General features: G+C 41.7%; 2 protein-coding genes across 5 annotated transcripts; both read left to right on the forward strand.

The window, feature by feature from the left end:
* The first annotated feature begins 163 nt into the window (after nt 1–163).
* Nucleotides 164–5,158, forward strand: fdxacb1 (ferredoxin-fold anticodon binding domain containing 1). 3 transcript variants are annotated; one of them, XM_062536113.1, is made up of 6 exons: nt 164–906; nt 1,148–1,324; nt 1,407–1,563; nt 1,698–1,901; nt 2,095–2,256; nt 2,526–5,158. In XM_062536113.1, exons 2-6 carry the CDS (start codon nt 1,150–1,152, stop codon nt 3,556–3,558), a joined length of 1,731 nt encoding a protein of 576 aa, XP_062392097.1. In that variant the 5' UTR covers nt 164–906; nt 1,148–1,149; the 3' UTR covers nt 3,559–5,158. The 3 variants fall into 3 exon arrangements, with proteins under 3 accessions (XP_062392097.1, XP_062392095.1, XP_062392096.1); XM_062536111.1 differs by having other exon boundaries at nt 164–659; XM_062536112.1 differs by having other exon boundaries at nt 165–313.
* A 156-nt stretch (nt 5,159–5,314) lies between these two features.
* Nucleotides 5,315–12,704, forward strand: alg9 (ALG9 alpha-1,2-mannosyltransferase). Of its 2 annotated transcripts, none has more exons than XM_062536114.1 (15): nt 5,315–5,464; nt 6,157–6,340; nt 6,597–6,731; nt 6,852–6,922; nt 7,103–7,191; nt 7,701–7,836; nt 8,077–8,164; nt 8,315–8,420; nt 8,646–8,768; nt 9,101–9,255; nt 9,545–9,674; nt 10,173–10,320; nt 10,815–10,944; nt 11,085–11,215; nt 11,518–12,704. In XM_062536114.1, exons 1-15 carry the CDS (start codon nt 5,319–5,321, stop codon nt 11,639–11,641), a joined length of 1,896 nt encoding a protein of 631 aa, XP_062392098.1. In that variant the 5' UTR covers nt 5,315–5,318; the 3' UTR covers nt 11,642–12,704. The 2 variants fall into 2 exon arrangements, with proteins under 2 accessions (XP_062392098.1, XP_062392099.1); XM_062536115.1 differs by having other exon boundaries at nt 6,208–6,340; nt 11,518–12,703.
* The last annotated feature ends 1,946 nt before the right edge of the window (nt 12,705–14,650 follow it).

The following is a 14,650-nucleotide window of genomic DNA, read 5'->3' on the forward strand; positions in this document are numbered from 1 at the left end:
GACATGGTGGATACTTGATGTAAACCTGTATGTACTTTTTAGAGTAGGCTCATTACCCTTACAAACAAACACGTACGGGCCATCAATGACAGCAATGACACTCTTGTAAAATAAACAAACACTCAATCTACAAAGCATTCAAAATGCATAGGCTACTAATTTTCGCTACACTCTTGTCAAATAACCCGCCCTTTTCTTTCTGATTCTTCAGTCGTCTCATTGGTGAATGCAGGCTCCTTGATTTGTGTTACCGCGTAGATAGGAAGAAACGGCATAGGAACTAGTGAGGTGAATGACTTGCGGGCTCGACAAGGTATGAACAACGTTAAGCGTAATGGGTTTTAAAACACAAGTTTACACATGCTTAGTAACCAGACCATTTAACGTTGCTTCGAGAAAGGCATGGTTAGAAATCCTTTTTGTCTGGTTAAATTATACCAGTAGCGTCTCCGCTGTTTCCCTCAGGGTCATTTAAACTGGTGCTCCAGCCAGAGGAACTGCATCAAAGATTCTTTAAAACGCATAAGCCTACGTGGTCGTATTGTCTAGAAATGTTCGGAGTGCTACCTGTGTGTTTGTTTATCCAAAGAGGTTGCAAATAATTTGCATTTGAACGTGTTTCCCCTCTGTTGTGCCACGTTTTATGACAAGAGATTCAGGTAACCAACGGTATACGTGCAAATCTCTCTGGGGAACAGGCTAAGTTAGCTATTAGCTAACCAACAGTTTTCTGATTCTCTAGACGTAGAGATTATTAGATCTTCTTGCGTTGGCTAACGTGATAATTAAAGCTAGAATATTGCTACAGTCTTGCGCTAGCCAGCGCCTGACTTGCATGTGAATTTGTATGGGTTCCGTCTCAAACCTTTGTTTGCAATAACAGCAGTGGTCTGTCAAATTAAGAAAGTAAGTGACATAACCTTGTCTTTGGAAATCACGAATTATCAGCTGTCAAGCTAATTGCTCTAGCTGTCGTTACGTTGACAATAACGTTAATGCGATTTTCTGACTTGATTAACGTTTGACGTTATTACTTGTTAGTGCAGTATTTTTACTTGTTGCTTACATGTCTGTCACCTTAACTTAAACTTACAGGGATGCGGCATGCTTCTTCTGTAAGTTAACCTTGTGCATTTTGTTTTGCTAGCGATGTGCAGCCCACGTGAGGTACTACTTGTTGGCGAGGGCAACTTCTCGTTTTCAGTTGCTCTGGCCGAATCGTCTATGGATGAGCTAAATGTAACGTCAACTTGCTTGCAGTCAGAGGATAAGACATATCGCCTGGAGAATGCTCGAGAGAACGTTCAGCGCATACGCGATTGTGGTGAAGTGCTATTCTTTGTCATCATTATTTAAATTGATGACAGAGGAGGGGGAGGGTTTACTGAATGTGTCATCTTTTTCAGGTTCATCGGTGCTCTTTCAAGTGGACTGCACAAGTCTGAAAGAACATGAGGCTCTTCAAAATAATCTTTTTGACTGCATTATCTTCAACTTCCCCCACTTCGGTCGCAAAAGCGGAGTGAAGAAGAACCGTCATCTCCTGGCTAAATTTTTCCTCAGGTAGGATAGGACAGGGCACAGTCTTCCTTTTGTGAACAATGTAGTTGTAGTGAACGAGAGCCACTGTGATTTGAAATGCATTGCACATATCATAATGTTTATGCTCAAATTAATCGCCCCCTCTTCCTCCACAGTTGTGTGCAGGTCTTAAAAGGTGGAGGGGAGGTTCACGTGGCCTTGTGCAATGGCCAAGGTGGCACTCCAGCTGACAGTCCAATGAGAGAGTGGCACAACAGTTGGCAAGTTGTTGCCATGGCAGCGGAAGCTGGCCTGATCTTGAGTGAGGTCCATCCTTTCGATCCGATGAAATATCAGGGCTATAAATGCACAGGTTACAGGTGGGTAGAATTTGGAAGAAACTCTATCAAAAATGTATTCGAACAGTTTGTTCATTAAATGTTTATGTTACCTTCATATCATACCTGCTTTGGCAATGATATATAATTTATATACAGAGACACATTTCTTGCCGATGTAAATTACCCAATGCTATAATTATTGATCTTTTATATTTGCAATTTTGTTTCTCAGGAGCCAAGATAAAGGATTCCATGTGGATAGTGGTCTTAACCATATCTTCACCCAAAGTTATCCATATTCTACACCTGCAGTGACTTTAAAAATGGAGGCAGCATTGGCCAAAGACTCAATATTATTTGAACTTCCAGAAGAGCTAAGTGAATATGTGAACCGGTATTGACATACATTATTTTTTACATAATATGAATCTAGAGCATGTGTGGATTTTAGGCTACTTAAAAAGCTGTGCACCACTGTTAAGCCTTTAGTAACCTTTATATACCAATACCATACCAAAAACCTGATTGAAGCCTCTGTGGAAGTTTTCAGTGACATTCAAGGATATGTTTGTGTAGTGACAGTGACTAATAGATTAGTGACTAATAGATTGATCATGTTGCACATTGCCTCGTTGGTTGTCATTAATTGGTTGTCATTTATAGGTCTTTCCTTGACTCCGAATCATGCCACCCTGTGAAATTAGTGCAGGAGCAGCTACTTCGGGAACTGAAGTCATCCTGGCCCGTTTACACCCTGACCCATAACTTTCCTGAACTGGTCTGTTGCACCCCAGACCAGCTCCACACATTTGGCCCAGATGTTGCTGCCTCAGACATGTATTGGGTGAGGCCCATTGAAACCCATGGTCTACGTGAGGAGGACGAGATGATGGGCGATGACCACCTAAGCTCCAACACCAAGTACGCGCTACAGCCATCTATGCTGATGCATCTTTCAGAGATTATCCAGCACGAAGATTTCAGTCCGGGAACTCTGCACGCACTGAGTGGTCTGGTTTTCCGTCGAGCCCCTGTGTCCTCAAGCACGTCGCCGGTCCATCACCAGCTGCTTCTCGTGGGAGCTTTCCCCTCCGACTCCGAACCTTTAAAGTGTCTCCAGGGGTGTTTAGAGACACTTCTGTCTCCTTATGGAGTCTCGTTTATAGGGGACCAAGAGGACGCCAAGAAGGTGTGGATGAACTCAGAAAAACTTCCCAAGTTTGGGAGGTTAGCGTACGTGTCTGCACCAGAGTATGAGTTTCAAGGTGTCCGACTGTCTGTGGTCACGATTAACCTTGACTACTTGGCCACGCTTGTCTTCAATCTGTTTGATTGGCGCTTACTCTGGAGTCCTGATCCCCGCTTCCTTCACCACTTCTCCTCCAAACCCCTGGAACCTTTCTGCACATTCTCGCTGTACCCGCCAAGCTACTCGCACGACATCAGCTTCTGGATGGAACCGGACAGCTTTGACGAACTTGACTTCCATGCTGTGGTCCGTCAAGCGTCAGCAGGCGCGGTACGAGAGGTGGTGCTGGTGGACCGTTTCCGACATCCACACATGGGTCACGCCAGCCTTTGTTACCGGTTGACCTACCAGTCGCCTGATCGTGCACTCTCGCACAGTCAGGTGAAGGACATACACAATCAGTTGCGGCAACTGATGTCTCAAAAACTACAGGTCACACTCAGGTAGATGAGATGAAATCTATATCGTAATTTAATACGATGAGGAAGATTTTAAGGTCAAACACTGGTGGATCAGTGCAATACTTCCACATGCTGTAGTTAATGAACAAGAAGCTCATTAAGTGAGTTTACATGGATACTTTTATTCTGATTATGATAACTTTTATTCTGATTATAATGATATATTTTATTCTGATCGGAATGAAAATTACACATATAAACACCTTGACTGCCAATCCGATTTGAATTTTAATCGGAAAGGAAAGGAGTGGTGCATTCCGTTCTTGTTCCGGTCAATTGGGTTGCCTGCTGTAGCTTCTCAAGGAAAAGTAAGGCAGTTACATCTATTCCAATCAAGGAACGCTTGTAAGCACCTGATCGGAATAGAACACACCCCATGTAAAGAAATGGAACACATTTTTCATCCGGAATAGTTTTATCAGAATAAGAAGAAAACTGTCCCATGGAAACCCGCTTACTCTGAGTGACTTTCTTCTTTGCCGGTCATTTCAAATAGGGCCCCCAGTTGTCAACAAAGCGCTATTCCGATCCTATCTGCAAACCAAATCCGCCCTAAATATGTTCTTGTATTTATTATGTGCACTATCAAGACTGTTTGGATTGTATATTATACGTATCACACTGCATGACTTAAACCCATACAACAACAGATAAAAACCCAAGGGGTGTACTACAAAGCAAGTTCAACATACCTAGGCTTTCTTTGTGTTAGTTGGCTTGACAACCCCTATATAGCTGGTAGGTTGACAGACTGCAAAATGTATGTATTTCAGGAAATCTGTTACGTTGAATGCCCTGACTTTACATAACTAGCCCTCTAATATTTCTTTAGTGGATCCCTCCAGCAGCTCTAATAAGCTTTGGTTTATGGACTACTTTTCCGTTCCATTATATCACAATCTTAGAATGTACCTTAGGGGCTATATTTTAGTTTTCTTTTCTGTTCATCTTTTTAATGTGTAAATCAAATATTAGCCCCAAACTCAGACAAGCCATATCAGAGGTTCAGTAAATGTGCATCTAATTTCAGTGTACTGTGAATATGACGATCATGTTTACTGTGACAATGTTGGCCAGTCACATTATCACTATGGTGCATGCAGTTACACATTCACCGGTAGGTGATATGTGCTTGCTTTGTTGGTAAACAAATACTGTTTTTAAGAATGTGACTGAGCAACAAATGTATGCTGTTGATATGTTTGTTCAAAAAAAAGATCTACTTTCTATTAGGCTACTTCATGTAAGCCTGGTATGGCCAGTATCTGTGTCAGTAATATGTTTAATCTAATGTAAATTGTGAGGTATGCATGCACTTGATAAACCACTGGAAGTGGTTGAAAAAACGATTAAATTCGTTTAGGCTCGTCCTTTAGCCTACCTCATATGTGATGTAACAACAGAGATGTCATATGGTCTTGGCTGCTAATAACGTGTATTTAATATGTGTATTTATTCTTATTTATAAGGTGAACGATTTTAAATGTGGAATGTATTATGAAGTTTCAGGAAATGTTATTTATATTGCTTTTAGATATTTGTATTTAGTATACAATGAAAACAAGGATGAAATAAAAAATATTTATAAACTCCTTTGTGCAGTGCTTCTTTGTTGGGGTTTGGAGAAATTGGTGCTATGAGGGTTGGCCTATGGTCATGCATAGGTCTTATGTCGATGGTGAGGATCGGACTCTTGTATCACATGTGATCTATTCCAAACGAGACATTTGTATGCCAGTAGAAGACATGGCGACGAAGGGTGTCCGTCAGCGAACCAGACGAGGCAGTAAACAGGATGCTAATAATGTGAACACAAGTATTGTCAGCGACAACCGAACGTCGAAAGAAGAGAAGAATGTTGACGACAGTAAAAACGCTGACATGCGAAATGAGTGAGTGATTTAGAAAAACATTTAGCTGTGTGCTGTTGTAGGAGGTCCAGGCTACTAGCTTAACGTTACTGATACAGTTTTCATGTCTGGTAACGTTGCATGTAGCTAGTCACTGCAGTTATCTGCCGTTTTTGTTACAATGATGACACATTTAATGTCAACCAGTATTCTAAGATATACGCCATTTGGGGTTGCTTATAAGTATACAGGATTAATCCAAGCATTGTAACATTAACGTTATCTTGTAAGGGTGTCTGCTTTGAATGACAGCTAGCTGTCCTGACGTTGAATGTTTCTCATTCATTCAATCACCTGCTAACGAAGTAGGCTTCGAAACCAGTTTCAATCGAGTTATGTTTCAGTGCTTTGTGAAGCAATTTCTTATTCAGAAACCCTTTGTTTATACAACGACGTTGCATTGCTTGTCATACTGGGAAGCATTAAGCTAAGGTTAGCTAACAGTCTGCCATGGGGCATTAGAGCCACGTATCATTAGCCGATTGTAACGTGAGGAGCTCAATGAGTTGATCAGCTAAGGTTACCCTACCCCTGTCTGTCAGACTGGTGTTAAGTTGATTTGAGATCACATTCATGTTGTCCTTAGGCGCCTTCATAGTTTTGTATTGACATAAATTATTTGGGAAGTTGATGTCATGTTTTCCAAACTGTTGTGCATTTCCCCTGGCTACTAGTTTGTACCCGGATAAGCATATCATCCCGTTTGAACCTTCATATTACTATAGAACAAGTAAAGCAGGCCAGGTCTGGGCCCCGGAGGGTTCAACAGCGTTCAAGTGCCTCGTTTCAGCCCGCTTCTGTGCAGCATTGCTCAGCAACATCTCAGACTGTGATGAGACCTTCAACTACTGGGAACCAGTGAGTTATACTAATAGCCATACATACATTACATCAGCCAGTAAAGGCCAATTAAGTATGCTGTCAGTGTGCATGTGTTGGAAACTGAGTTGGAGAAGGATTATCAGTGGGAGGTTATGTCCGGTGGCAGTGGCATTCTCAGCTAAATTAACAAGCATTTACAATAACATCAGGTGAATTAAATACATCACAGAAAGACCCTGTTGAACAATGTGTATCTCCCACTTATGTTAAGTGAAATGTTTTCCCTTTTCAGACTCACTATCTGCTCTATGGCAAAGGGATGCAAACATGGGAATATTCTCCAACTTATGCAATACGCTCTTATGCTTACCTATGGCTCCATGCCCTTCCTGCCTTCTTTCATGCCAAGATACTTCAGACTAACAAGGTCAGTAATCCTTTTAGTTTATAGTATTGTGTCCTCTTTCTCTCCTGCTCTCTACTGTAGCCTACATGTCTAAGTTTGGTAGAGGTGACATTCATTGAAACGTCCTTGTTTCTTTTACAGGTCCTAGTGTTTTATTTTTTGCGCTGTGCTTTGGCCTTTGCCTGCTGTGTCTGTGAACTCTATTTCTACAAGTGAGTGTGCGTCTGTGCATGTAGTACAATTCTATTTCACTGGCCATGGAAGTATTCATGTTCAAACTAAACATATATTGATCTTTGCTAGCCCATGAGGGTCTTAATTAAGAGTTGATTTTTTTAAAAATCACAAATTAATTTTGTCTTCATTTCGTTGACTGTGTTTTCCTCTTTCAGGGCAGTCTGTAAGAAGTTTGGTCTCCATGTTGGTCGTCTTATGTTGGCATTTTTAGTATTGAGCGCAGGAATGTTCTGCTCCTCGGCAGGTTTGTATGAGATGATGCATTTTCATTAAATCTCTTTATTTTCAGTACAAAACAGCAGAATTGGTAGTTAATGTCAGCATTGTTGTTGTGTACCTAATTGGATTACTCTGACAGACTGCTTAGTGACCCACAGGCTATTTGTGTATTGGTATATTGTATCTAAAATCAAAAGTAATCAGAATAACACTGCTATTTATGAGTAATTGTGAAATCTCTTCCCATATTTGTATTTTTTTCCCTGTTAAACAAATCTTTTCTTAATACAAATCACTTTCAGCAAAATAGACAATTATAAACAACAGCAAAGCTTTTAACCAAAGTTGTACCAAAATACGGACAGGGTTGATCCCATATTTGTGCTGTGACCAACTGGGTGGGATGCGGTTTATGGTTTATTTGATAGGGACAGATACATATCATGTGGGCTTTGCACAACCCAACAGAAGGCATCATAGCATATATTATTGGCTAATTTCCAATGCTTGTCCCCTGTGTTTGTGTGATCCCAGCGTTCCTCCCAAGCACGTTCTGCATGTACAGCACCGTGGTGGCCATGACAGGCTGGTTCCAGGGACGCACTAGCATAGCTGTGCTGGGAGTGGCAGCGGGAGCTATCATTGGCTGGCCATTCAGTGTTCTACTCGGGTGAGCGAGGCACAGTCCAAGCTGATGTATCTTGTCAACCAATAATTAGATTAGTTCATTAATTATGGCATGCATCATTTAAAACATTGAAATAGAAATCCCACTCAGCATTGCTAAGGGAAAATTCCAAGCTGTTTTTTTTATTTATTTTAAATTTAAGAGCAAACGTCTTTATTTTGCATGTGGTGTTGTGGTGAGGAAGTGTGAGGTGACTTTAACCGTTTTTTTTTTTTTTGGCAGAATACCCATCGCCTTTGACCTGCTGGTCCTTCAGAGGAAATGGAAGAGCTTCATCATGTGGGCTGCGGCCGCTCTTCTCATTTTCCTGGTGAGAATTTTGTCGTTTAACACATCTAAGGTCTACAGACAGACTGCCTTTTTACATTTTTTATTTATTTTTTGCCAACCAGATCTTGGGTTTTATACCATGACATAATTTCTTTTGAATAACATGTTTTTGGTCTTGTGTTTATTATAGGTTCCCGTAGTATTAATAGACAGTTACTATTATGGCAAGCTGGTGATTGCTCCTCTGAATATCGTCCTTTACAATGTGTTCACTCCTCATGGCCCAGATCTCTATGGTACTTTTCTGATTTTCTTGTGCCAGCAAAAAGAAATGTGTGAAATCATTAAACATGTACTTGTAACTGTAGGTATTCATCCAACCATATTGAAATGCTTAGTCAAAGACAGACCATTTGTAGGATTTTGCTACTGAATTTCTGCATATACTATTTTCATGACCTTAGTTTTGATGTGTTGATGTATGTGATGTATGATTACATGTGTCTTTGTCCTTTGTTTAGGCACAGAGCCGTGGCACTTTTACTTTCTGAACGGTTTCCTGAACTTTAATATTGTCTTTGCGTTGGCCCTGTTCTCTCTACCCCTCACTGCGTTAATGGAGGCGCTGCTGCAGAGGTTTAACGGTGAGTTCAGCAGCAACATCCGTCAGCTCTTTATTTGATTGTCAGATGTCCATTGTGGTTGAGTTGTTTGATCTACAGGTGTTGCTGACTTTGCAAACTGCTTTTGTAATGATTTGGCAAGCCACCAGCTGATCATGACTTTTTGCTTTCTTCATCCACCTGTGTGTGTGTGTGTGTGTGTGTGTGTGTGTGTGTGTGTGTGTGTGTGTGTGTGTGTGTGTGTGTGTGTGTGTGTGTGTGTGTGTGTGTGTGTGTGTGTGTGTGTGTGTGTGTGTGTGTGTGTGTGTGTGTGTGTGTGTGTGTGTGTGTGTGTGTGTGTCCGTGTGCTACAGTGCAAAACTTGGGACGCCCTTACTGGTTAACGCTGTCGCCCATGTACCTTTGGATGCTGGTTTTCTTCACTCAACCTCACAAGGAGGAGCGGTTTCTGTTTCCTATATACCCGCTCATCTGTCTCTGCGGAGCAGTGGCACTATCCTCCCTTCAGGTACAGTGAGAAGCTACGGCTGAGTCCACTTATTTATTTGGCTGGTGCATTTACCTCTCACAGGTGTTTTGTCATTTATTTATGTACTGACTACTGCTGTTGATGTCTTAATCGTTTGTTTAATTAATTCATGTTATCTGAACAAACATATCGCAATAGTTCTTGCAATGTTTTCGACAGCCAGTTACATGATTAGCAAATTGATACAGGCACATTTGGTCATGGTGGCGTCCATCTCTTGGGGCTGTTTGACACTTAAAAAGGTGGATGTGTTTTTTGGTTGTTGCAGAAATGTTACCACTTCCTGTTCCAACGCTATCGCCTGGAGCACTACACCGTCTCCTCCAACTGGCTGGCTCTGGGCTCTGTGCTGCTCTTCGCCGTGCTGTCACTGTCTCGATCCGTGGCTCTGTTCCGAGGTCAGGGGTCAACCTTATGCAAATGAATGCAAAGTACATCTAAAAACTGCGTTTTTTTACTTGCAACAAGAACCACGCCCACTCCAACCTCGACTCGCGTATTCCTAAAATGTTCATGACTAATGTTGCTTTGTTTGCATTAGTCATGGAAAAAGATGATTGTTGTTGTGGCCTGTGTGTGGGCTATTCTGTCAAGCAGGAATACTGGTCATCACCTCCCAAACACCATTACTCACACCACTTGAGGAGGACATTGCGCAGTATTGATTTATTTTTGCCCATGGGATACATGCAAAATTGTCCCGAATCAATGTCCACTGCATGAGTACAAGGCTGCATTAGCCTAAACACGCATATTATTACTGCAGAAAGAAGCTTTTGTGATCTCTCAATCTCTCTTTCTCTCTCTCTCTCCCTCTCCCGTTCTCACTTTCTCTTTTATTTACACTCTTTTTTCAAAGCATTTACTGAATTTCCCTTTGACATTTTGTTTCCTAGGCTACCATGCCCCGTTGGATCTGTACCCAGAGTTCCACCGCATCGCCAAAGACCCCAACATCCACACGGTGCCCGAGGGCCGACCAGTCAACGTGTGTGTGGGCAAGGAGTGGTATCGCTTCCCCAGCAGCTTCCTGCTGCCCAACAAGTGAGTGTGCTCTCCTTTAGGTGCTGTGTCCACCAAACACGTTTTTTACAGCCAGAGCGCCCACAACCTCCTCCTCTCGGCGCTTCGATAAGTGTTTATTGTTGCTAAGTTACCAAAACCAGAGACGGTTTATAACGCCGTTATAGATATTTATTTTTCTTCCTCTTCAGGGCAGAATAAATGTTTAGAAATACACAGGAAAATGGGAAATACATGACCAATATTCTGAATAATTTTTATTTTATTAACGTGTTGAAAATGTTGTGCCATGTATTGATGTGCCAAAAAATTAATGATGTTTTTAGAAAATATAAATGCTGTTGTTACCATGGAAATAAGGTTTGATAAATGATGTACCCAACATCAATGCGTATTTTGCATACTCTACTGTATACTAAATGGGTATGGGTAATGGGTATACTAGATACTCAATGGGTATTTGCCCCACTTCTGTCTAAATTGATGCAACATTCTTTCTCTTTTTTTTCTCTTAGTTGGCAACTGCAGTTTATCCAATCAGAATTCCGTGGTCAGCTTCCCAAGCCTTATCCCAGTGACCTATGGGCCACACGCATGATTCCCACCGAAATGAATGATCAGAACCTTGAGGAGACTTCTAGATATGTAAGTGAAACAGTAGCTCTGTGATATTGTGAGAGAGGAATCCTGGACATATTTATAAATGGGCTATTACACCAAATAATACTGGTTTACACTGGTTTAGCATCAGTAGTTACTAATAAAGAAGTCTTTCTTTGTTAAAGGTGGACCTCAAACAGTGCCACTACCTAGTGGACTTGGCCTTGGAAACAGAGGCACCTCGTGAACCACGTTATGCTGCCAACAAAGAAGACTGGAGCATCATCGTTGTAAAGCCTTTCCTGGACGCAAGCAGGTCAGTTCTGCGTCTTTCTTTTCTGTTAACTACCAAAGGTGACTCCAGTGATGAGCCACTGGTTGCATGGGGAGTTCACATGGGGTCATTTGAACCACAAATATAGGTCAGCAAGGATTTTGCCTGTGAAGTTAATCTGTCGATTCTTGAGATTAGCAGTTCCTTGTCCTGACACACAGCTCCTTGTCTCTGTCACGAGCAGGCCTCTGAGAGATAACACTTGTTAGTGTTGTTGACACTGTACACTATTAACTCATTGTGTGATTTTGACCTTGTGTCGTGCTCTGTCGTTGTACACACAGGTCGTCCAAGTTCTTCAGGGCCTTCTTCGTTCCGTTCTTCTCAGAGCAACACACCACATACAGCAACTATGTGATCCTCAAACCGCGGAGGCCGAAACACGGCAGGAGACGGACACAACCCTGACCCATTCCTCTAGGGTTCCTCTGAAGTCCAGTTTACCCTTCCCTTGGCCCGTAGTTGTTTTCTCTCTGAAAACTCTGGGTCATTACATTGCATCAAAATACTGTGTGTGTCTGTGTGTGTGTGTGTGTGTGTGTGTGTGTGTGTGTGTGTGTGTAGGCATATGAGTGTGAGTGTATTTAAGTATTTTGAGAATGGGGATGTGTATTTATGTACATATGTATAATGAACATTTGTATTGGAGCAAGCAGAAGCACGATGGTCATTTTTGACTGCTGTCCGAGAGGATGGGTTATGGTCCCACGTCCCCTGTCAGCATTCATTCCGTCCATTCCATAGGTGGACTGGCCTGGACGGTAAGGCCGTCTGCTCCATTCCAGAAAATTCCTTCATTGTCGTTGTCACCTTCTGGGCTGCATCCATGGTTTGACTGTCTGCGCTGGCTGGTCCGTGCCCCACAGGGTGTGTGTGTTAATGTGTGTGTGTGTGTGTGCGCGTGTGCGTCTGTGTGTAGGTGTGTGTGTGCATGCGTTCACAAGTGAGTGCGCGAGTGTGTGTAGATGTGTGTGTGTGTGTGTGTGTGTGTGTGTATGCATGTGCGCGTGTGTGAGAAGCTGACCCTTTAAGGACCACAACAGTCCCTCGTTCGTGGTGTTATTTGTAGTCTTAATGTCCCATGAGCCTGACCTGACCAATAAAAATGACCAAGATTTAAATGGTCTAAAGTGGACCAATATCAAGTCAAGTCTCTACTGAGGTACTTCAGTGTTTCTCATTGTAGTGTATGTCAAGTAAGAGTAAACTGTCAGACAACTGTCAACTGTTCTGATCCATACTTCAGCCTCCTGTGCCAAAAGTTGTGAGACAACTTAAGCTTAGAGGGCATTGTTAAATGTCTCTTCTCCTTTTGTTTTATTTTTCAAAATGAAGGACATTCGTACCATCAATCAGTCAGTGTTGTGCACATCGAGGGAAGCGATGGACATTGTGTTATGAACATGTAAAAAAAGATTTCAAATAAAATGGCTGTGTTGAATGAAGTGAATGCAAACACAGTTGAAAAAAATCCTTTGTGCGAAATTATTATTTTTTTTAAAATTCATTCTAGGAGTCACTGACAGGCCATGTTGGTCCTCACAGCATTAGTATCTTAAAGTTGGCTTTTTATTTTGGAGAACTGAAAATGACCTTTTACCCATTTAGAAATATATTAAAATATATATAATAATTGTTGGCCAATTTTGAATATATATTAAAATATATATATTGGGGAAACATATTTCAAATATATGTTTGTTGAGTATGGGCATACAGAACAAAAATATACAAAAATGGGCATACAGAAAGAAATTATATGAGAGAGAGAGAGAGAGTCTATGGGCTATGGGTGGTGATCAGATCAGACAGTGATATTTGATTCTGATATATTAGCTACGTTTACATGCAACCATCGGAATGACCAATCGGATCGGTCAATCGGATCGGTGGAAGTTTACATGGCAAGGAGTATTTTGGATGCGCGCGTTTACATGCAGCTTCACGCACATATAGCCTGCTTGCAGTTTTGCTCCCCGAGATGGACGTGAGAGCTTATAGCCTATAGGGCCAGGCTATGACGTTTGAGGCGTGAGATATTCCCTACTTCCAATCCTCTGCCTCTGCTTTCTTCTGTTCAAAAGCAACATCATAGGCCTAGAGTTTCGTTTCTTTTCCTTATAATTAGAATGACTAAAACGACGAAAATATAAACTAAAATTGCGTCCTCCTAACACACTCACTGGCCGATTTCACACTGCACAGCAAGTCGGTCAGCAAATGCTAACTTCATGCACAATACAGAAGTATTCCGAAGCCAAAAATATAGCTGATTATCCTGTAATCTGACGGGGTAGCAAACCACCAAAACGTCTGACTGTTCGCTAGTTGTTTTGCACCTCAGATGTTGTTTAACAAGTCCCAGCAACACAAATTCAAACTTGTACGGAAATGCATTCAATCAGGTCCTTGCCGTCTACCTAGCTTCTGTTCTTTCAGACATCGCAAAATATCTGTCTCCACTGTAGTCTCCGAAACATAGTCTACCTGTTAATATTTGCCTTTCAGAAAACGAGACTTCATCACTGCATTTCAGTCGTTGCTTTTACCAAAGCCTACGCAGCTGTCAGTTAGCTATCCAACTGCCTGCAGCCTAGTAGGCCTAGGCTACTTCCTAAACTTCAAAGATGCTGTCAGATTTTGTGGTTGTTTTGAAAGTGTCACGAAACTAAATAGCCTATTCTTCCGATGCCATGTTATCCGTCACTGTTCAACCCATAGACCTAAAAGAAAATATGGTTCAACCTCACGCCCAGTGCTTATATGTTTACACCTAACCAAAGATCTTTCATTACTAGCTTTAACCCTCTCTGCCTACACCGTGGTGGCTTTTTTGATAAGAGAAATATCGCGCCTCCTTTTCTGAACATGCGCAGAACGGAAGAGTAGCAGAGAACGATCCGATCCAGTGTATACATGACAACTATTTTACTACCGAACGTGTCCGTTCCACCTCTTTCAATCCGATCCAAATTTCAATCCGATCGGCGATTTTCATTCCGATTGTCTTGTTTACATGAAGGAATTTCATTCCGATTGGGCCTGAATCGGATTAGAAAGGGTGCATGTAAACGTAGTTATTCATGAATTTCACCATGTCTCTTTCCACAGGTGTATAAAATCAAGCACCATGATTATCAATGCAGACTGAATGGTGCTTGATTAATACACCTGTACTGTGGAAAAGGACCTGATGAAACCCATGGATATAGGTTTAATAGACCAATGAAGTTCGCCTACAAAAAGGACCCAAAGCTTTGGTAGGCGAATTTCAGAAGTCTATGGGTTAAGCCATAGCTCCATAGCTCTGATAAATCTGAAATAACCTGAGTTACCATACTGTAGCTGATATCTACTCAATACTTGTATGGCATTCAACCTCCTTGTCCTTACCTTTTACCTACACTAGGGGGCCTA

This window comes from Sardina pilchardus, chromosome 5 (assembly GCF_963854185.1).
Source record: "Sardina pilchardus chromosome 5, fSarPil1.1, whole genome shotgun sequence".
NCBI lineage: Eukaryota > Metazoa > Chordata > Actinopteri > Clupeiformes > Clupeidae > Sardina > Sardina pilchardus.